Source organism: Lepidochelys olivacea (genome assembly GCF_965140295.1).
Source record: "Lepidochelys olivacea isolate rLepOli2 genome assembly, chromosome: 6".
Taxonomy (NCBI): domain Eukaryota; kingdom Metazoa; phylum Chordata; order Testudines; family Cheloniidae; genus Lepidochelys; species Lepidochelys olivacea.
The window spans coordinates 98,259,486-98,283,456 of NC_140416.1; the positions used below are offsets into that span (position 1 = coordinate 98,259,486).

At 42.5% G+C, this 23,971-nt stretch overlaps 1 protein-coding gene across 2 annotated transcripts in view; it reads left to right on the forward strand.

The window, feature by feature from the left end:
- Nucleotides 1–23,971, forward strand: part of DGLUCY (D-glutamate cyclase) — a 104,343-nt gene that overhangs the window by 19,799 nt on the left and 60,573 nt on the right. The window contains exons 1-6 of one of the 2 annotated variants that reach the window (XM_084632776.1): nt 2,803–2,859; nt 4,876–4,987; nt 10,823–10,976; nt 15,363–15,561; nt 16,822–16,972; nt 18,633–18,755. In XM_084632776.1, the coding sequence (XP_084488902.1) occupies nt 2,827–2,859; nt 4,876–4,987; nt 10,823–10,976; nt 15,363–15,561; nt 16,822–16,972; nt 18,633–18,755 (772 nt within the window). In that variant the 5' untranslated portion in view covers nt 2,803–2,826. Of the gene's footprint in view, nt 1–2,802; nt 2,860–4,875; nt 4,988–10,822; nt 10,977–15,362; nt 15,562–16,821; nt 16,973–18,632; nt 18,756–23,971 lie in introns of those variants that run through there. The other variant, XM_084632777.1, reaches the window with a different exon arrangement.

Sequence of the window (23,971 nt, forward strand, 5' to 3'; positions counted from 1 at the left end):
CAGTGCATCAGAATCTGGGTTACCCACACTTTCTCCCCTCAGGGAGGGGCGTTCAGGCAGGGGTCATCTGGAAAACACTTACTTTCAGTCAGCCCTTGCCTCAGGAGCTGAAGTTGTGTTCTCTTTACTGATCTGCCAGCAAGTGAGCAGCTCTGCTCCCCTTTTAAACTGCTCCTCCTCCAACCTGTGCATGCCTTGCCTGTGTGGTGAGGCAAAGCTGCCTGAGCCTAGAGCTGCACCTTAACTCCTTCTTGTCTAGTGTGGGGTTTGGATAGCCCATCATAGGATGCTGTAGCTCTCGCTGAATATTACCTTCCATAAGACAAATGCCTTTCACGGCTTACTTATCAATTTTAAAATCTGCCTTCATGGTGGATGGAATAATGCACTTCTTCCACAGGGACCCAAACTCAGCAACACCTCAGGAACTAACTCTGTAGGCCATACATAGAGACTAGGTTCATAATATGAATGGGAAATTTGAATACCCATGTACTAGTTTGTCCTCTCCCCTCTGTTGCCCTAACTTTTGCAAAGTATGCTAGTACAGCATGAGATACTAGCTCTGGAGAACACAAGGCTAGTTGCTGCAGTTATGTATCAGCCTTGTAGTAGAGAAGAGAAAGGGAGAATAGGAGGTAGGCAAGAATAAAGAAATGAGCCAAAATTCATTTCTGCAGTAAATGTCCCATCCGCACTGAGCAGAAATAAATCTATGACAGATTTAGTTTGTCATTTATTTAATATTTAAAAAAAAGCTGTGCACAAGTGTTTACTGAGTAACCATGTAAGTTTGTTGACTTGTCCACTGACTCTCTGTTCCTACTGTATTGCTTCCCTTCACAATGTTGAGTGTAATTTAGGATGTAATATTACGGATGCTTATCACAACAATTGATCACCATCCTTCTTAAAACACCCCTTAACATATTTAAAGACTGTTATCAGGTTCCTCCCTCATTCTTTTTTACTCAAGACTAATCATGCCCAATTTTTTTTTAACCTTTCCTCTCAGGTCAAGTTTTCTCAATCTTTTGTCTTTTTGTTGCTCTCCTCTGGCTTCTTTCCAATTTGTCTACATTTTTCTTAAAGTGTGGCACCCAGAACTAGAACTGAGACTTTAGCAGCGCTGAGTAGAGTGGGATAATTACTTCCTATATCTTACATACAGCATTCCTGTTAATACACCCCGGAACGGTATTAGTCTTTTTTGCAATTGCGTCATGTTGCTGATTCAAATTCAACCGTCATCCCCACTATAACCCCCAGATCCTTTTCAACAGTACTATAGCCAAGCCAGTAATCCCCATTTTATAGTTGTTGTGAATTTCATTTATTGAATTTCTTCTTATTGATTTTAGACCAATTTTTCAAGATCATCTTGAATTTTAATCCTGTCCTTGAAATGTTTGTGACAGCTCCAAGTTTAGTATCATCCACAAATTTTATAAGCATATTCTCCACTCCATTATCCAAGTCATTAATGAAAATATCAGATAGTACTGGACCTAGGATGGACCCCGACAGGACCTCACTAGTTATGTTCTCCCAGCTTGACAGTGAACCATTGATAACAACTCTTTGTGTATGGTCTCTCAACCAGTTATGCACCCACCTGATAGTAATTTCATCTAGATCACATTTCCCTAGTTTGCTTATTAGAAAGTACTCTTAACATCATTGGACAAATGGGGAACTTAGGCACAGAGAAACTGAGTGGTTTGCCCAAGATCAACACAGTGACAGATCAGAAAATAAACTGAGGTCTCCTGAATCACAAGCTAGTATCCTTAACCACTGGACGTTCCTTCCTCTCTAATTGACCTACCAGTTCCTGTGGCTATTAGTCCTCTAGGAGACTTCAACACAGATTAATAGATACAAAGAGAGACAATTTGGAAGGTTCTAATGGAGGATTCTGTTTCATCAAGATCTTTTAATTTTATGAAAACCATTGGGCTGTAGCCCACGAAAGCTTATGCGCTAATAAATTTGTTAGTCTCTATGGTGCCACAAATATTCCTGTTCATTTTAAGGGAATAACTATCAATTTTCTTGTAACCTGATTGGCTGATAAAGATTATCTTTGGTATAATAAATAGTGAGAGATTTTTTAAAATTACTATTAGTTGACCTAGAGATGGGTCCAAACCAGAATCCTTAAACCAAATTATTTTTATTCATAAAGCATTGACAATGTGTTTAGTGCTGTACAAAGATACATAATGAGGAATGTCCTTCCATTTAGTTCAGTCTGATATACAAAATCAGAGAAGACCGAATAAACTGCAAAGGAGATGTGACAGAGTTACTTTTCGTTTGTCTGAATCCCTAAACAACAAGAAAAAAATTCCAGACCTTCCTTCCTTTGGGCTGCCAACCTACTATAAACATATGAAAAGTTCTGGAGGTACAGGGTGCAAAATCCAGACCCTAAACTTGATCTGAATTTCACAGTGGACCAAACCAGAACCCCACTTAAGAATACCTCATATTTTGGGAGTGGTTTTGAAATTTGGACTCAAGAGCAGATCAGAATGTCACAATCAAAACCCATCTGCACTCTTAGTGCAAGTTAATTAATAATAAAGTTGCTCAGAAATGTAAATTACCATAGTAAAGTGGTTCATGTATCACCCCTTAGGACTGGAATCTTGCATTGTCATGGTAATAACACAAAACACTGTAGATTTTTAACAGAAGTTACCATTTTCTAGAAACCCATAACAACATGTTGTACATTAACTCATGAACTTTTAAAAGAACATCACTGAATTTTCTATGTTTAAAACCACTATTGCTTCTTTAGGAATTGCTTCAACAATAATGGCATCTCCAGAATTAAAAATAACTTCAATGGTAAGGTAATTTGACTACTTGGAGGGTGTTTTCTTACTAACAAGGAGTTGAGCATAGTCTGGAGGTGGCATAGGTTAGTTGTTAGAACAGAAGGGCTGGGAACCAGGAGACTTGGCTTCTGGTTTCCTTTCTCTTTGGGTACGTCTACATTGCAGCTGGGAGTGAGCCTTCAAGTCTGTGTACACAGACTCTCACTAGCAGGGCTCAAGCTAGCATGCTAAAAATAGCAATGTGGCCGTTGCTGCACTGGCAGAGGCATGGGCTAGCCACCCAAGCTTGGACCCACCCAACACCCTGGGGGTCCATCCTTGTGTGGTTAGTCTATGCTTCTGCCAGTGCAGCAACATCCATGCTGCTATTTTTAGTGTGGTAGCTTGATCCCTGCTAGTATGAGTCTGTTTACACAGACTGGAAGTTTCGCTCCCAGCTGCAGTGTAAACATACCCTAAGGCAGAGGCGGGCAAACTTTTTGGTCTGAGAGCCACATCGGGTTTCCAAAATTGTATGGAGGACCTATTAGGGAAGGCTGTGCCACCCCAACAGCCAGGTGTGGCCCGGGCCCCGCCCCCTATCCGACGCCCCGGAATCCCTGCCCCTGCCTGCCCCAGACAACCCTTCCTCTCCTTCCTGACTTCCTCCCCGGGACCCCTGCCCAATCCAACCACCCCTTCTCCCTGACCGCCTCCGGAAACCCTGCCCCCCGCTGCCCCATCCAACCCCCTCCTTCCTGACTGCCCCCCCGGGGACCCCTGCCCCCATTCAACCCCCCTATTTCCCACCCTCTGACCGCCCTGACCCCTATCCACACCCCCGCCCCCAAACTCCCCTGCCCTCTATTCAACCCCCAGGCTGCCTGGAGCACCGGTGGCTGGCGGCGCTACAGCCGCGCTGCCCGGCTGGAGCCATCCACGCACAATGCAGCACAGAGCATCAGGTCAGGCCAGGCTCACCGCACTGCCAGCACAATGCTTAGGGCGGTGAGGTGAGGCTGTGGGGGAGGGGAGAACAGCAGGGGACGGGACGGGGGCGAGCCTCCCAGGCCAGGAGCTCAGGGGATGGGCAGGAGGGTCCCGCAGGCTGGATGTGGCCCGCGGGCCATAGTTTGTACACCTCTGCCCTAAGGGTTTGTCTGGACTAGGACAAATGTCCGAAGTTAAGTCAGGCTAGCTAACACGTTACCTTATCCTGACCTATACTTGAATGTTTTGCTAATGTAGATTCAAGTTAACAACTTTTATGTCTGCTTAGCAGATTGAGGTTGAGTGGGGAACTTAGGGTGGACTGTGATTAACAAAATCAAGATAAAAGGTGTTAACCTCCATCTACAAAAGGTCAAGGATATGTCAGGGTTAGGTAACGTGTATGACTTCAACCGTATTTCTCAGTCTAGACAAACTCTCATTGCGTGACCTTGGATGAGTCACTTAAACATCTTTGTGCCTAAATTTCCCCAACAGAAAAATTGACCCAAGAGTATCCATCATACTATATAAACAGGAAATATTAAGGTTACAATTACATTCAGAAAATATATTCTCTGATTATCAAAGAGCTAAATTTCTAATCTATCTACAGAGATATTTTCAGTTAGTAAATCAGTTCTACAAATCAAAATGTGATGGACTAATCTAGTTGTGCATTTGAGAGTCTCAAAAAGTTTTGGGAACCGAAAACTTAAGAAGTTAAACACTTACCAAAATGAATAAAGTCTGTATGTTGCCTAACTGTAACTAACTAGATTTGACATTGCAGCCAGACTGATAAACTGAACCTCAGTGGCTAATTCATTAGGAGATTCAGCCTCTGCTTAGTCGCGATCTGTGAAACAACCCTTTGAGTTTGTGGTTTGCATTTTGTTTTGAGACTGAGAATTGCAAATAGAGAGGAGACATCGCAGAATATTAAGAGGAAACACAAACCTTGAAACTGACACATTTGATTTTAAAGCAATAGTAAAATGCATGTGCTGTGTTTTTAAGTTTATAATCCAGTAATTGTCACTTTTTTCTGTTCAAGGATGAAGAGATGGTTTTTACAGGAAGCTTGAAATCTCTTCTTCCCCTTACAGTCAGAAGACTAATTAGATTCAACAAACTCAATATAAGTAATACTTCTGGAATGGCTGAGGGTAAGTGAACACAAGAGCTGTAGGTGGACACATAAATCCCATTCCTAGATAATAATAAATGGCCAGGATTTTTCAAAAGCACATAAGTGAAACAGATGCAAAAGACAGGATGTTTGTATCTATTTCACTTGGGTTCTTTTGAAAATTCTGGGTCTCTAAAGGTAGGCTCCCAAATCCATATTAACTCACTTAAATGGCGCTCCCTATAATGTCAGTGGAATTGGCCCTTTTAAAGCACCAAGTGTATATTAATTACTGGTATGGACTTTATTCTGTTTGCACATCATAAATGTGATCAAGTCATGATCACTTAAACCTAAGCTAGCATTAATTTTTAGGTCTGTGGTCAGTTCCTCTTTATGTCAAAATGAGGTCTAATATAGAATTTCCCCATGTTGGGTGGAAAATATTTAGAGTTAGGAAATTGTCATCTATAATATTTAGACATTCCAAGGAAGTTTTATTATGGGCAGCATGAGACCTCTGGCATCTGTCATTCAATCTGAATTTCCCTATGATCATGTAGCTTTTCCCCTCCACACATTCTAGATAAGTGCATAAGGAGCTGATCATCCTGATTTTGTGGCCTTTAGCAAACATCAGCTGTTTACATCACTGTAAGGGCCAAGCTATTTCTGCCCAGTCCTAGTCTAGGTGGATTAGACCAGGGGTTCTCAAACTGGGGGTCAGGACCCCTCAGGGGGTCACGAGGTTATTACAAGGAGGAGGTCGCGAGCTGTCAGCCTCCACCCCAAACCCTGCTTTGCATCCAGCATTTATAATGGTGTTAAATATATAAAAGCTGTTTTCAATTTATAAGGAGGGGGTCGCACTCAGAGGCTTGCTGTGTGAAAGGAGTCACCAGTACAAAAGTTTGAGAACTACTGGATTAGATAATGTATAATGGAGTCTTATAACATTTCTTCCTACTTTTCTACTGCTGGTATTAGGACTCACTTTACAAGAGTGGTTGCTACATCTGCAACATGTGCTAGCCATGTTCCCCTTATTAAAATATTGCAAAGCTTCCACTTGGGATACAATTCACATTTTCACTGAACGTCGTGTGTTAAATTTGACAGCCAGACCTATTGCTCCATTTAGCAGAGCGGTTCTTCAGTCCTTGTTAATTGGCACTCTGTATCCCTCCATCCATTCTTAAAATAACTGCTTGCCAAACTGTCCCAAGAATGGACATATGCAGAAGACACTCAAAGAAGAAATGAAGGTTACTTACGTGTAACCAAAGTTCTTCAAGACGAACTCTGCATGTTCACACTCCCTGCTCACCTTCCCTTCTTCTGTATAGTCCTAATTAAGTAATACTGTTATACTCTGCACTAGCAGTGGAAGGAACTGAGGGGTCAGCTGGTGCCATGCCCCCCTTTTGTAGCCTCCAAATGTGCTTGAACACTGATAAGTTATAGGAGGGACATGTGAGTACTCTAATAGGCATTACTACTAGCAAGTTCCACTGTTCATGCTACACCAATTGTCACCTCCCAAGGGTGTTAATATGCAGAGTCCTCCTTGAAGAATTCTAGTAACCTTCATTTCCTGAATTTATAGTAGATTTCTAAGCTATGGATGCATGATGTCAGATGGTTTGATTGGTGTTTTTAACCTCATGTGTTCATCTTCATCTCTGCTCAATAAAAGCATAAATGTATGTTTTCTGCAATATCTTCAGCAAAGCAGGACATGTCAGTGGACTTCAGAGGGGGAAAATGTTTAAATTTAGTATTAAATTTAATATATTTATTTACATTTAGTATTAACTATGGTTAGTAATAAATGTATTTCTGTAGTTAGTATGTACATTTAGAAATAAAATTTATTTCTGTCCTAGTTCCCTGTGAACTCCCTAGAGATTGGATTTGTGGGGGAGCATTCAGTACATAAATTTGTGCATACCTCAATTCTTACCTTTGCTTTGCAATTTTCCTTTAAGAGCAGGGTGGGTAGCCTTGTCTCTTGGTTTCCTGTCTTTTGTCAGTTTAGGTCAGGCATAGGATGTTAAGTTAATATTGATATTTTTTCCTTTATGTAAAGAACAGTTACTTCTATCATGTCTCAGATATTTCAGTTGCAGTTTGTATAAGGATCCGTGGACTGGAACCCAGGTCTGCAGAGCCCGGGGCAGCTGAAGTTCACAGAGTGCCACTAGGACGGCATGCAGTGCCATGTCCAGGAACCACTGTTGAGAATAGGCACCGCAGGAAATACCACCTAGAGGACCCAGAGTGACAGTAACCTGCAGTGCTCTAATGGGCCAAGTGCACTATTTATTCATCTTTGAGTGCTAGCACATTTCCATTCCCATGTAGGTGTGTGCATGCCACAAGCACAATTGCTAGAAATTTTCCCCCAGCAGTATCCATCGGGTTGGCTCTAGCACCCTCTGGTGCCGTGTGCACATGGCACCTGTATAAAGGGCCCTTCCGACCCCGTTCCCCTTCAGTTCCTTCTTACTAGAGTGACCAGATGTCCCTATTTTATAGGGACAGTCCTGATATTTGGAGCATTTTCTTCTATAGGCGCCTATTACCCCCCACCCCCGTCCCGATTTTTTCGCACTTGCTGTCTGGTCACCCTACTTCTTACCACCTGTGATGGTTGGCTGGAATCCTTCATTACTTAAGCAGTTCTCTCCTAGTGTTTTTTTCATACCAGTTTTAGTGTAAGTAGTTGTTATGGTTAGTAGTTAGAGTAGTTTTTAGTAGTTTTAGGTTTTAAATAGCTCTGATGCTTCCACACTTAACTTGCAGGGTCATCTGCCTTCCCAGTGTTAGGGCATGCCTTGGTTGCCAGGTTTCAAGCCCTGCGCTGCCTACAATAAAACTATGCCTTTGAGTGACCCCCAACTCGAGCTGTCTCAAGTGCCTGGGGGAAGCTCATAGGAAAGACTGCTGCCAAATCTGCAGGGACTTCAGACTCTGGACTAAGAAGGACCGAGAGGCTCAACTGAAGGTCCTCCTCATGGAGGCAGCCTTAAGACCAGCTTCGGAGCCACGCTCGGACTCAGCACCAAGCACCTCAGCTTCTGTGCCGAGCGCCCATCCATCGACCTGGGACTCTCGGCACTGATCGCCCTCCTGTAGAAACACCACAAGCACCAAGAGAAGACCAGGTCTCTGGTGCTGAAATCAAAGGGAGACAGGAAGAGAGCGAGATCTGCGCTGGACCGTTCGTCTCCCCCAGCACCAGAACATCAGGTGTCGACAACTCCAGTGCTACAGCAAATTCCTTGGACACCTACAAAGGAGCAACCTCAGAGTAGACAATGCACCAGCCAGTTTGCAATGCCATCAACTCCTAAGGCATTCGCAATGGCTAGGGACCTTCTCACCCTGCCACTACCAGGATCCCCGGAGGGTCAAGACCAGAGAACCCAGAACTGGCTAGCGGATTGCCTCAGCAGGTTCTTCTCCTCTCACCACGAGCTTGAGTCATTCTCATAAACGCAGCATGACCCAGACAGCACTCGTTCACCACTCTCCACAGCATGTCAGTGGAGGTGCCAATTCAGCTTCCACTGCACCCAGACTTGATCTTCCAGATGGCCAGCTGCTACATCCAAATCTCGTCTGTCTCCATCTGACAGCCTGGAAGCTCCATGGTTGAACCCGGAGAAGCAGGCATGCTCTGAGCTGGTCCCTGAGGTCCTACTGAGCAGTAGGAAGCCCTGCACCTGAACCACCTACCTTGCAAAATGGAAGCGATTCTCCATCTGGTGATCCCAATGACAGATCCCACCTTTACGGTCATCTGTACAGCTTATCTTGGAGTACCTGCTGCTCCTGAAACAACAAGGCCTAGCCCTCTTGTCAGTCAAGGTCCACCTAACGGCCATTTCTGCCTTCCATCCCAAGGTGGACATCTGATCAGTCTTCTCCCACGAGATGATTGTCTGATTTCTCAAAGGCTTGGAAAGGGTATACCCTCAAGTCAGAGATCACCTGTACTGATGGCACAGTTAGTCCCAGATTTTTGAACGGTATTTAGGCATTGCTGTGTTCAGCATTGCAACGCCTGACTGATCTAGGAGCCAGTTGATTATCAATGGGATTTAAGCTCTTAAGTGCCTAAGTCACTTTTTAAAACTGAGATTTAGACTTAGTAATGGGGCAACACAGGGTTAATGAGCTAATATGAGCTCAGGGTGGCTGTTCCCCCTTGCATCTGTGAGCGATGTCAGGATTGGAGGAAGTAGCTTAAGAGGGAAAAGCACATCTCAGTTGATAGATCAGGAAGGAAAGCAGAGATTCAGTCCTCAGCTCCTGGAGAAACGGCTGACTGAAGGCAGGAACTCCCCAGATGACCACGAACTGATGGACCCTCCATGAAAGAAGGGAGGGTTAGATGTTGACTCATCTTGAGATGGAACCATTCCCTTCTATTACTTGTAAACTCAGTTTAGGACCACAGCATGACAAGTGCCCTCTGAAGAAAGAGAGCCTTAATCCAATTTTGGGATGATTCATTTGTGTTAATTCCCCTTGTTTCTGTTTGTTGACTATCCTGGAAGGTGGGGAGAGACTTTAAAATGACCTGGCCAGAGGGCCACACCACTGCAGAAGGTATCTGTTGGGGAAAGAACTGATATACCATGCCTGGCTGGCCACACTGAGTTGCTAGTGGTGAGTCAATCCCTTCACAGGCTCCTAAATCAGTTAGGTGTTGCAGCACTGAGTACAGCTAAGTACAGTTTCTGCAGCTCCCATTGGCCGGGAACGGCAAACTGCGGCCACTGGGAGCTGCAGGGGACCTTGCCTGCAGATGGTCAACATAAACAAACTGTCTCGCGGCCTGCCAGTGGATTACCCTGATGGGCCTGCATGCCAAAAGTTGCCAATCCCTGGAGTACAACACCACGTAAATACCTTTTAAAAATGTGGGCTTTAGGGACTATTAATCTGTGTATTTTATACTGTAGACCAGACCTGCCCCTTTGATTGCATCCCTGTTGTTGTCAATGAGTATTACATATGGAAAAAATAAAAGATTTTAGTAGTTGCTGCTTAAAGATGAATATCTGCTTTTTTCATTTATTCTCATTTTGAAAAATCTCAAAGATGCCAGAGGCCTATTACAGAATAGTAGCTTGCAAAAATGACATGCTTTAAATTAAAGCTGGTTCTGAGGTGATTGCAGACCTGTCTGAATCTGTAATAATTCTATTATTTTCCCTCCTATAATTTAGAAATAGCTGAAATGACTTGAATCTAACCTAACAGACAAAATTTCACTCCTGGGAGAAAACCCTTATGTGCTAAATTGCAACCCAAGTACATTTCCAAGGCCAAGTTTCAAATGCCTGTGAAAAATGGGCTGTGTAATGAAAGATCTTTACTTACTAGACTGGTTTTGAGTTGCAGTTTTGCATTAACACAAGAAAAATAAAGTGCTGTATGGACAAAGTATTGTACTCTTTATTTCCATGCCAATATTTACATCAAATAAGATAATCTGTTCTATAACATATCAATTTGCCAGACTATTTAATTGAAGTCATTGTAGGGTTCTGGTTTCTCCATAAAATAGCTTATTAGAGAAAAGCCACCCTCTCAAACTGGTGAATGCCAAATACTTACACTACTAAAATGATTGCAGTAACATTGACTGTGAAGAGCATATCTAGGAGGGATTTTATAAACAGTCTTTCCAAAAACATTGAAATTTTATTTAACTATAGTAGTCTGTATTATATTTTAAAATTCTCTTTTTCAAGGGAGAAAAATCTCTTCTCTAGGTAAAATCCATACAGAAATATTACTGTCACATATATTAACAATTGAATTAGTAGCTGATAATTGTTCCCTTTAATGCTTTAAGGCTATAAACAGGCAAATGTTGTGATTTTGCACAAATCCCTTGCTGATGACTTTGAAAAGTTTTGCCATGCAAATGATGGACCTCTCCCACTGCTGTACAGAAGTAAACCAGGTGAATGGAAATGTCCTTCTCTGAGCAGCAATTGTGATATCCGGTAAGTGTGGAAGTCTTTCCAGGTGTCTCACAGGTCTGATATGGATACTGGAAATTATTTGAAGATAACATTTTCCAGAGTGCAGACCATCCATAGCTTTGTACACAGTGAGCCCAACTTGCTCTCAGTTATACCTTTGCAACTGAAGAAAATGGACTGAGGCAATAGCATAGAATTTGACCCATTATCCTAGTTTTTGACAGACACCCCTTTACAATCCGCGTTGTCAACTTTTCAATTGTTTCAGTGATCCGAAAAATGAAGTTATATTTAGTTGCAAAGATCTCTCAGTAGTAGACCTCAGAGTTAGCCTATATTATTTTTCCCCATTTCTGCTTTATCCAATAGCAGCACTGATATAGTTGCTCTACATTGCTCAGAGGCGGTGAGGAGACTGACTTCTGGAGCAAGCAGTCAGAGCAAGAGTCAGAACTCTGAAAAACAGCGGCTCCCTAATTTTGTAATGCTCATGAGAAGGAGATCAGTCTCAGGAGCATTTGTCTAGTAAGAATAAAATGTGTAGATGGCTTGAATGTGTGCCCAAGGTTTCTGGCTTAACATGTAGTTGTGTAGGACAAGCAAGCTTTTACTGTTCTTCGAGTGATTCCACATTCCACTATGGTTGTGCACATGCCCCGTGCACATGCCCCATGCACAGATGTCAGAGATTTTTTTTTTTCCCTCAGCGGTACCCAGCAGGGTGGCTCAAGTGACCTCTGTTGCCAAGTGTCAATGCATGCTGGTATAAGAGAACGCAATCTTCCCTGACATGCTCATTTTCTTCGTACCTCCAGTGACGGTTGTCGGCGTGATCCAGACTTGAAGTAACAAGTGCTTCCCTCACTCTTTTCTGCATATAGATACTGTTGTAAATGAGTAGTTTGTTAGTTATAGTTAGTTTCAGTGCTTAAGCATGGCCCCTTCCCAAACCCTCTTCAGAGACCACTCTCAAAATTGCCCTTCAGTAGGAAGTCTAATCTCTTCTTCAGGCAGAGGCCATAGAGGAAGTCCCATTGTACCTCAGGAGAAGGACATCTATTACTGTTACTACTACATCCCCCAGGACAAATGGGGGTCTCAGGCCTATTTTAGATCTAGGAGAGTTGAACAAATTCCTGAAGAAAATAAAATTCTGCATGATTACCCTAGCTTCAGTTATTCCTTCCCTGGAACAGGGGGACTGGTACTCTGCCCTTGACTTAAAGGACGCTTGCTTCCATGTTGCAATATGTCATGACCATCAGAAGCTTCTCAGATTCGTGGCGAATGGTTGCAATTATCAGTTCACGGTGCTTACATTGGAGCTGTCGGCTGTTCCTTGGGTGTTCATGAAGTGCATGGCAGTTGTGGTAGCTCATCTATGAAAATCTGGTATCCCTGTGTGTTCCTGTACCTGGATGACTGGTTGATCAAAGGTTGGTCCAAGGCTTAAGTCCTGCCCACTATATCCATTGTCCTGTCCACATTCTTTGCACTGGGGTTCCTACTAAATTGAGACAAATCAGCCCTTAACTCAGTATAGACAATAGAGTTCATTGGGGCAGTCTTAGACTCCACAAGGGCTAAGGCCTTTCTGTCACAAGTCAGGTTCTAAACTTTACAAGATCAAGTACTGCAACTGAGAACATACCCTCTCGTAACAGTACATAGCTGCCTCAGTTTTCTGGGCCACATGGTAGCATGTACCTGTGTAGTTTAACACACCAAACTACATCTCAGAAAGCTGCAGGCATGACTAGTGTCTCTACGTTAGTTCTGTCATCTCTGGAGTGATAAATAGACCCTCTGAAAGTTTGCCTGAGGATTCCCTTTCTCCCCCTGCTATCAAACCTCAGTCTGGTCACAGATGTGTCTTCAGTGGGCTGAGGAGCTCATATGGGGTCCTGCAAACTCAAGGTCTTTGGTCATCTCAAGATCTAGAGACTCATATAAATGTTAGGGAGTTAAGAGTGGTATGTCTAGCTTGCTTGGCTTTCCTCTCCCACATAGTGGGGAAAAAATTATTAATTCTGACAGACAATTTGGTGCCCATGCTTTACATAAACAGACAAGGACGAACATGGTCAGACCAACAGTGCCAGAAGGCAAATTGCCTATGGACTTCTGTCTCACCTCAGTTTATCTCAGAGCTGCCTACCTTCCAGGGAAACAGAACATGTTAGCGAATCAGCTGAGCAGATCCTTCTCCGATCATCTTGAGTGATCACTATGTTCAGACATGTCCAGGTTCATCTTCCAACTCTGGGAGACCCACCAAGTGGACCTGTTTGCAATAAGAACCAACAGAAAATGCCATCCATTCTGATCCTGGGGATGCTCAGCCCAGGCTCACTGGCAGATGCTTTTCTCCTGTCCTGGAAGGAATCCCTTGAGTATGCTTTCCTTCTGATTCCTTTACTTCCCAGGGTCCTATTCAAAGTGAAACAAGACCATGCTCACCTCATCCTCATAGCACAAGCATAGCTCCTCAACACAGGTACTCAATCCTACTATCCTTGTCAGTCAAGCCTCCTCTGTCTCTCCTGTTGGATCCAGACATCATTTCCCAGAACCACAGGCACCTTCTCCATCCCAACATCCAAGCTCTCCATCTGACAGCATGGGATGCTTTATGGCTGATGACTTTTGAAATGTCCTGCTCAAAGGATGTTCAGAAAGTGCTTCAGAATAGCAGAAAACCCTCAGCTAGGAGCTTTTACCTCGCTAAGTGGCAGCACTTCTCCATTTGGTCTCATAGGAAAGGTGTATTTCCGGAGCAGGGCCCCTGAACCTCGTCCTTGACTATCTTCTAGATTTAAAACAGAGTATTGCAATTAGTTTTATAAGGGTGTGTCTGGCATCTATTTCAGCCTTCCATGTCTTGGTGGATAACAGATCCCCTTTCTCTAAACTCATCCTCACCTGATCCTTAAAGGGCTTGATCAGATTACACCCACATGTATGAGACCCCATCCCTCCTTGGGATCTTTTGAACTCAGTCCTAGCAAAATTGATGGGACCACCATTTGAGCCCCTTGCAACTTGCTCCCTCCTTCACCTTTCCATGAAGGTAGCATTTCTGGTGGCAATTACCTCAGCCAGAAGAGTGAGTGAGTTGAAAACTCTGATGTCAGAGCCACCCATACAGTTTTCCAAAAGGATAAAGTTTATCTTTGCCCCCACCCAAAATTTCTCACAAAAGTAGTCTCTAATTTTCATGTTAATCTAGCAATCTATTTGCCCATGTTCTATCTGAAACACAATGCACATAGGGATGAGGAAAAGCTTCACTCTTGGATGTGAGAAGAGCTTTAGCTTTCTACCTGGCACAAACTAAATCTTTTAGATCCTGTATGAAGTTGTTTGTAGCAGTTGCAGACAGAGCTATGGGCCAACCAGTTTCCACTCAGAGAATCTCCTCCTGGATCTCTGCGTTCGTTTCTGCTACCGACTGGTTAATACAATCCCACCAACTAGAGTGTTAGTACATTCTACTAGTGCGCAGGCAGTTTCTGCAGCTTTCTTAGCACAAGTGCCAATTGTAGACATTTGTAAAGCAGCCACTTGGTCATCAGTCCACATTTTTGCATCTCATTATGCCATTTTTGTCAGTCAAGAGCAGTTGTTCTCAACCCGTGGCCCAATTAGCACACAGCTGTGGCCCATGTGATATCCTTAGGACCATAGAGGTAGTATATATGTTGTGTGGATTTGGCCCACATAACACATAGAGAACTGCATATGTGGCCCACAGTGGTAAATAGGTTGAGAACCACTGGTCCAAAGACAATGCCAGTTTTGGACCAGTTATCTTACAATCACTCTTCAGGTAGACTCCGAATCCACCTCCTTGCATGTTTGCTTTTGAGTCACCTACAGTGGCATGGACATGTGCAATCACTCAAAGAATAAAAGCTAGTTACTTTCCTTTCTGTAATTGTTGTTCTTCAAGATGTGTTCCACATGTCCATTCCATGACGCTCCTGCCTTCCCCTCTCTATGGGAATTTGTTTGGTACAAAGGAACTATGGCAGGTCAGCGGCAGCTCTGCTCTCTTATAGCAGCACGCATCGGTGCATGGCTAGAGAGGGCTCTCAAGCCACACCAACTGGTACCACTGAGGGGGAAAAAATCTCTAACTATGCACAGGGTGCACTCACACCCACAGTGGAACAGACATGTGCAACCCATATTAAAGGTCAACCTTTACAGCAAGGTAGATTAACCAGTTATTTTGTGTTGGTTGCGCTATCACCAAGAAGAAAAAGAAATGAACAGAACAGGAAAAATCCTGAGATTTAACACTTCATGAATGTCAATTTAGGCAACATTTCTTCATGTAATAATTCATTTTGCTTTAAAAATTGTGATAATTTTGACAATATAGCTTTTCCTTTATTTCATTAGAACTGATTGCCTGCTGTACAGGATATATGAGTATGGAGCTTGTACTGGCACTTTGACAAGTCTGAAGGATTATTTTGATCAGCTTAAAGACATGGTGACTTTTTATTTAGGCTGCAGCTTCTCATTTGAAAAGGCAGTCCACAAGGTTGGTGTTCCTCTAAGGAACTTCGAGCAGAAATGCAACATAAGCATGTACAAGGTAAGAATACAGTAATTGTTAAATTACATCGAGGTTCAGATAGGGTTACATCAGCACGTTTTTGTACACTGAAACCTGTACCACAGACCATCTCCAATACACACAATATTGCCTACTAATAAACCACTTTTAGTATCTCCACGTGGTTTTGATGTTTAGTTAAAAGGTTGACTGTACTATGCAATGGATTTTTGTTTCACCTTGGGTTATCATTCGACATGTTTGTTTCTGTTTTCTTGGTCTCAATTAGAAGAAAATATCACTCTCACAGTGAGAGCCTATGTTAGTCTTCAGCTTGGAGAAAATATCTACAGTTGTTTATAAAGAAGAATTTTTCTAATTGTGTTTATTCCATTCTAGAATTAAGAAAATATCGCTATTTATTTCAGTAATGGTATTATCAAGATAGCATTTATTTTATCTTTTGAATTTAGACCTATGAATGATTCTTAACTATTATCTCTTTATACTTTAATTGAAATCTAATACCTTTTATTAAACATTTCCTGTGCAGACAGTATTATTTTTTGGTTTGCTTACTATTTCTCAAATGACAAATTAACTTGGAAGTAAGGCATTTTGTCTTTATAACCTAGATTTGTGTTTCTAAGTGGAAATGACTCAACATTAAAATTTCTTAGGACCAATCTGTGACTCCTCTTCCATGGACAGGAAAGACCCTGGCCCAAAGGAACTTGAATATTTCTGCTATGGAAATGGAGGATTGCCAATTTTGGGTTGTACTGCGATAAGGATCTGTAGGACCTTTGCAAACACTGCTATATGCAGTTTCCCTGCATTTTAGCATGCATGGAGGGTTGTGGCCAATAGATCTGTTTCTTTGTGCTTTTTACCCCGCTTTCCCCCCAACCGCCCATAGAAGGAGAGAAAACTAGCAGTTAGAGCTACATACCTGGGATCCACAGTTTATCTGGGCTTACCAAAATTCATGCTGCATATGCCAATTTAAGGATTTAGCTCTTAGAACATAATTAATGGTGCAGAAGATATTCACTGTAATACAAGTTAATTACAAGAGCTAAAGGGTAGAATGTCTGGTTTCTTCACTATTGATTGTTATAGGAAATGGATTATTTTCATTAGATGCTAGTTAGAATATTACTCAAAATCCTTTAAAAATATATGTTAAAATGTGCCCCTTATAAATTCAAGGGTGCATAGTCATTTCAGAACTGAAAATAAACCTTGACAGTTCTTCAATTCCTGCTAATGCCTTGGTTATTTTTAAAATATTGTCAGACAGATATCCCTTGCTGCAGAGTTGCTAGTTTTTGCTGCAATTTAGTGGTCACAATGAGACCGATTCCTGAAGACAAGTTAGAAGCAGTTGTGGGAGCTACTTATCCATTGAAAGACTCACATGGAGCACCAATTCACATTGGTAACCCTGGTCAGTGTACATTCCATACATTTTATTCTAGGAGTGACTGAAACTATAAAGCCAAGGAAAAAAATTAACAAAAGGTACAGGGAACAATAAACATCAGCCTAAATTTCAAGTGGCTACATTAAAAACCTAAACCTTTTTATAGGTACATAGGTACTGATTTGTTTACAATTTAGTTTAGCTGAAAGTGAAGGTTTGATGTGACTGAACACAGAAAATGTGTTGGATAAAGAGATGGATGTGTGAAACAGGGAAAGAAGTAATGTAGTCTATATTGATTTCAGTAAAGTATTTGATTAAATCTTATTTGAAAAATACATGTGGTTTGGCTTGAATATGTGCACTGTCCCATCATTGGAAAGGGGAACAATAAATGGCAGTGTTGGGAGATGTCAATTTCGAGACAGGGGATCAGTTGTAAGTCTGGTATTATTTAGCATCTTCATTAATGAATTTGAAAGTAAACACCACATTGCATTTCAAAATGATATTGAACTAAGATGTGTTAAAAACAACTCTGAGGACAGAGAAAATAATACAACTGACTTGGAGAGTTTAGAAATACAGTCAAGAACAAACAAAATGAAGTTCAGCATAGAAAAATGTAAGCTCATTCATGTAGGGGAAAAATGGAACACAGCGATTCAATAGAAAGATTATGTTTGGAAAGCAAAAGATCAAAGGGCAACAGTGGAAAACATATTAGAAATGACCTTTTATTATGAGATGGTAGTAATAAAAAAAGCCAGTGAAGTTATTGGTTTTATCAAATTACAGAGCATGGAGGGAGGTCTATATAGCACTAGTGACCCTGCACCTAGAATAATGCATAGAGGTCTGGGTATTTAACTGCTAGAAAGCAAACTATACATTGGAGTGCATTCAGAGAAGAGCCAACAAAAATGATTGAGGCTATTTTTGTTGGTCTCTGAGGAGAGTTTTAAATAATCACATATGGCTCACTAAAATGAAGTCTAAGGCAGGTGAGGGAAAATAAGAAAACCAGCTGCAGATGTCTGAAGAACATAAACACAAAGGAGAAAGATCAATTGTTTAGGATGATCCAGGACAGTATAACTAGAAATAATTGAATTAAGTCAAGCAAAGGAAAATTTAGGCTGAAGAACAGGAAAGGTTTGATAAGTGAGATCTAATAAGCTGTGGAATAACTGCCAAAGGGAAGTAGCGGAGGCCCTTATCTTTAGTTAATGAAAATGGGCTGGACAGAGCACTGGAGAATGTGCTGTAGGTAGGAACATGCCTGTAGTGGCAAATAGGAATAACCCACCACAACTCTTATGAAAGTAGCTCTTGAGTGAACAGATCAGTTATTGTAAGAACGTTTCCTAGGAATTCTGAAATTCAGAGAGTGCTCAGCATGTTTTCATTTGTCTCAGATACAGCCAGATATAATATGTAATAAAATATCATCTGTGTTTTACTAACGTACAAAAAAAATTTAAGGCGTGTAATATTAGGAGAGGAACTGAGGACACATACATGCATGCTAAGGGAACCGAACAAGCCACTTGAGTCATAGGTTGGCTTTGCCATTGCTGCTTTCCATGCTGTAATTTTAACACCGTGTCACTGGATGAGCTCAGCTTTATACCATTACTGCTTTGCTGGAATTTAATGTTGTTTTACTGTTTGTCAATCATAGGCCTGTTGGGAATCCAAAACCTTTCCAGCCCAGACTATGGAGATCCAGTTCAGCCTCACCCTGGGGATGTTCCAGTGTTTTGGGCCTGTGGAGTAACAGGGGTGGAAGCAGTCAGCAACTGCAGTATGTACTACATATGATGTACTTTTTATGGTTGAGATAACATTGATTTCATTTTTATGTTGTTCACTGTACACTGAGAGACTTCTAACTGGCAGGATGTGGTTAGTGGGTCTGATCTTCATTGCCCTGAACTAGACCTGGTTGGAAAACCCTTGATGGACCCATATTCTGTTGGAACAGTTCATCTTTGAGTTATTTTCCCTATGGGTGCTCCACCTGAGGTTGTGCACATGCCCATGCACTCTTGATTGGAGATCTTTCTGCTTGTAGTACCTGCAGGGCCACACCTGCACTGTACACCTCCTTGTGCTCCAGTCTTAGAATATGTCGGCAGGAGTGGACCCGTGCTACTTCAGTTCATTCTTAACTTCCTGCAGCTTGAGATGGAGTTCTGTGGTATCAGCTATCTGGCTGACAGTTATTCTTCTGCCCTTTTACTCTTTATTTTTGTTTTATAATTAATTTTTAGTTTTGGATATTGTTAATTTACATTTTATAGCACAGATGTGCTTTGAAGGTGAGTTCCCGCATCTGTCCCCCCTTTCTTTGAGGCCCCCTTTTCTCTCAGGCCTTCTTGACTGGCAGCTTTCCTGGCAGGATATGCCCAAGATCCTAGGATTCAAGCCCTTCCAATCCTGACACAAGACTTTCTCCCTTCTGTGATAGGCATTCCAGCTGCCGCTCCTGTCCCATCCAGGCTTCAAGAGCAGATGTCAAAAACTAAGGAAAGACCATCTGAAACTGCTCTCCATGAAGTGCTCCCGTAGACCCACAGGATCAGATTGCACACGCATGCACACACACACACAACATTAGACTCAGCAGTGCAGAGTGCTCCAATACACACACACGCGCGCGCGCACACACACACACCATTAGACTCAGCAGTGCAGAGTGCTCCAGAGACTTCATTGGCTACAACCTCCAGAAATCAGGAGATGACTTCAGGTGCACAGAGAGCTACCAAACATAAGAGACCCCACTCCCCTGATAGAGTATCTAGGAAAGAGAAGTCTCCACTTAGATCTGGGAGCAGGGAAACCTCACATCCAGCTGCACATACTGCCAAGGCTCCCACTAGACATGGTATCAAGGCACCAGCATTGCTGAAGAACACTTTCTTCAAAGCCACGTGCCAAGATACTGCATACTGAAAATCTGAGTACCGAGAAGCCTACAGTTAAGCAGCCCTGAGCTATTGACTCACTGGTACCAAGATCAGACTCTTCCAGATGGAAGGACTCTTAAAAGAAATTATCTTACCAGGTACCGTTCATCAAGAGCTAGATCTCTCCAAAATGACTGTGGTCTTCTCTTGTACTGCCTCCTGTACTGCTGGACACATTTCATCTGGGGGAATAGTCCCTGGGCTCATGGGTAGCTTCTAGGTACCTCTCTCACCAAGTCTACAGGGTATTCTTACACAAGAGGTCCCAGCAGGATTCCCATCCACCAGTAGCTCAGGAGCCTCCTCACACTACTCAAGAGGGGCCACCAGGGGAGCAAGAGTTCAGATGAAGTATGCCCCAGAAGAGGCAACTGTGCTTTCTCTGCCATTCTACATGGACAACTTTCAGAACTTGATGAAATGCATAATAGAGGCTATACAGATTCCCATGGAGGAAATCCAGGAACAAAAGCAATCCTTAGTGCACACCTTCACCCAGGGCAAGGTAGCCTTACTTATTAATTAGGCTGTTCTCTCACCAGCCCACACAGTGTGGCAGACTCTGGCCATCATCTCACTCACCTGTACAGGGTCAATAAAAAGTACTAGGGCCCAGCCAAGGGCTCAGAGTACTTGTTTTCTCATCCCACTCCTAATTCCCTAGTCGTCAATGTTGCGAACAAAAGAAGTCAGCAATATCTGACAAAGAACTTAACCATCTGACCTTCTAAGGTGTAAGAGCTACTTATCAGTGTCTCCAGTTCTGAGTTGCCAACTGCCAAGCTTTGATGGCAAAATATGACTTTACCTATTATAGTAAATGTTCTCACTTTATTGAGTCTTTGCCTCAGAACAAGAGAGAGCAGTTTCTAGCTCTTATTACAGATGGTCATACAGTAGCCATAGCCTTCCTGCAGGCCTCCCTTAACACAGTGGATATGGCCTCTCATTCTATGCCCTGTGCCCTAGTCATGTGCCAGGCCTCCTGGGTACAGTCCTCTGGCTTGCTCAAGGAAGTACAAAATATTATGGGCTTGCCTTTTATAAAGGGCCTAAGCTCTTTAGTGACATACAAACAGATCTCTTCATTCACTCAAAGACTCTAGGGTGACGTTGCACTTTCTTGGTATCTACACTCCATCTACAAAGTGAAAATATAGCAAATTTCAGACAGCACAATGCTCCCATCCGGTGTACTATAAGGCATCTCAAAGAATTATTGAGCCACCCAAAAAAAGGTTTAGGCACAAGAAAGGCCTATCCTCCATTGTCGCCTCTCAGATGGCTACCTCATCCAAATGACCATTTTGATACTTTGGTCGAGATTTCTCCCCAGTGGATCTTTAGTTATAGCATTCATCCATTCTCTCAACCTATGGAGACCGCCTTGCCCACTTCCTCCATTTTTAGGAGCATATCACCTCAGACAAATTGGTACCGGAAATAATCTTGACCGGCTACTCCAGGGTTTCTCAAACTTCATTGCACCACGACCCCCTTCTGACAACAAAAATTACTACACTACACCAGGAGTGGGGACTGAACTCGCCCAAGGCCTCCTGCCCCGGGTGTGGGGACGGAAGCCGAAACCCAAGGGCTTCAACCCCAGTCAGGGGGACTGTAACCTGAGCCCTGCTGCCCAGGGCTGAAGCCATTAGGCTTCAGCCCTGGGCAGTGGGACTCAGGCTTTGGCTCCAGGCCCCAGCAAGTTTAAGCCAGCCCTGGTGATCCCATTAAAATGTGGTCGTGACCCATTATGGGGTCCCAACCCAGAGTTTGAAAACTGTTGGGCTACTCCATCCAATTCTGCTCCCCCCCCCCCCATCCTTGTTCAGGAATCCTTCTCACAGGAGGCTCCTAAAGTAGGAGGTAGAATCCCTCCTGCAACGGAGGACGATCAAAATCATTCCTCCAGGCTTCTTCAGAAAGGGTTTGTGGTCCAGGTACTTCCTGGTCCTAAAGAAAAAAAGGAGGGTGGAGATCGATTCTAAACCTTTGATCTCTAAAAAGTTTTTATTCATACACAGCACTTCAGGATGTTCATCCTAGCAATGACCATTCCATCGTTAGATCCCAGGGACTAGTTTGTCACCCTCAATATCCGGGATCCCTACTTTCAAGTAGCCATAGACCCTGTTCACAGTTGTTTCTTCAGGTTCATGGGGGGCACCAATCATTACCAGTACTGTGTCCTGCCATTGGGCTTATCAACAGCTCCTACAGTCTTTACAAAGTTTGCTTTGCAGAGGGGATGAGGGGTCATTCAATCTCCTCTCAAGCGACTGTGTAAGTAGGTATCAGGATGTATTTTGGCATGCTATGAGACTTGTAGATTGTACCCACCCTCCTAGAATCACTACACACTTCATGCAGGCTCAGTCTACTTCCAGTGGCCTCAAGACATTTGCAAGGCAGCCACCTGGTCCTCCATTCACATATTTTTCACAGCATTATCCCTTACTCCATGCCACCAAAGTGGACATCACATTTGGTGAAGCTGTTCTGCACGCTGTACTGGATCCACCTCCTCAGCATCCTCTTCCACATTAAGGTACTGCTTGGTAGTCTCCTCATGAGAAACCCAAATGGACAACACTTGAAAAAGGAGAGGTTACTTACCTTGTATAGTAACTGGAATTCTTTGAGATTTTTGTCTGTATGGGTGCTCCACTACCCACCTTCCTTTCCCTTTTGCTTCAGACTTTTACTATGCTCTGAGGTTGAGAAGGAACTGGAGAGGTATGGGTCTGCTTTTCTCCATATGCCCTCTTACTGGAGCATAAGGCAGCATACAATACAGGTGCAGACCTGTGGGATATATTAGCAGAAAAATCTCTGATCGAGAGTGCACAAGTGCATGCACATCCTCAAATGGAGCACCCATAGGGACAAAACAACTTGAATTCCAGTTACTGTACAAGATGATGAATAACCTATTCTTCCAGCAGAATCAAAATGAAATGCAAAATCATGTTGTTTTCACCAAAATTTTGTTTAGGAGGAAAACCTAGAGAAAAAGAGTTATGGTAATGTGGAAAGGTTCCAGTTCAGCATTTTGGGAAAGAAACATTTTGATTTTTCATTTCGAAATTGCTTTTCTTTCACATTTTTTTTCAAATTTTGTATTATATTGTGTATATATACACTTGGAAGGATTAGATTTTAATTGCTGTCAGTAAACATAGATTTCACCATACACACACAAAATGATGAAAAAAATCTTTCCATCAATAATAATTTAACTTTACAGATAGACAGAGTAAGAAAAATGCTGCTTGAGAACTTTAGTTTGATTTTAAGGATATTTATTTTGTACATTTTGACATGTGATGCTGGCAATTTTTGTTTTGATAGTTATAAAACTTTAACTTTTGTGAACCTCAACATATACTGTCTTAAATTATTATTGCCTGACCCTCCCGCATAATTTCCTGCAACTGTAAAAATTAAAATGGATTAAAAATATGGGGAGAATACAGTAAAAGCTTTTTTTTTATCTGGCATGTTGGGAGAATGGGGGTTGCTGGTGTCATAAACATACAGCTAAGGGTAGTATAAAATCCCTCCTTTACTTAAGCTTATCTGTACCAGCTTAGGTTAAAAACTTCCCCAAGGCACAAATTATTCCTTGTCCTTGGAACGGTATATCGCTGCCACCACTGAGTCAGTTAGACAAAGGTTTAGGAAAAGGACCACTTGGAGTTCCTGTTTCACCAAAATATCCCCCAAACCTCTTCACCCTCTTTCCTGGGGAGGCTTGAGAGTAAACAAGGTGAGCACAGACCAGCCCTTTGGGTTTTTAGGACACTAAAAACCAATCAGGTTCTTAAAAGCAGAGCTTTATAATAAAGTAAAAGAAGCACCTCTGTAAAATCAGGATGGAAGGTAATTTTCCAGGGTAATCAGATTAAAAAAACAGAGGATTCCCCTCTCAGCAAAACTTTAAAGTTACAAAAAAAACCAGGAATACCCCTCCCTCTTAGCCTAGGGAAAATTCACAAGCTAAAACAAAAGATAATCTAATGCATTTCCTTCCTATTACTTACAA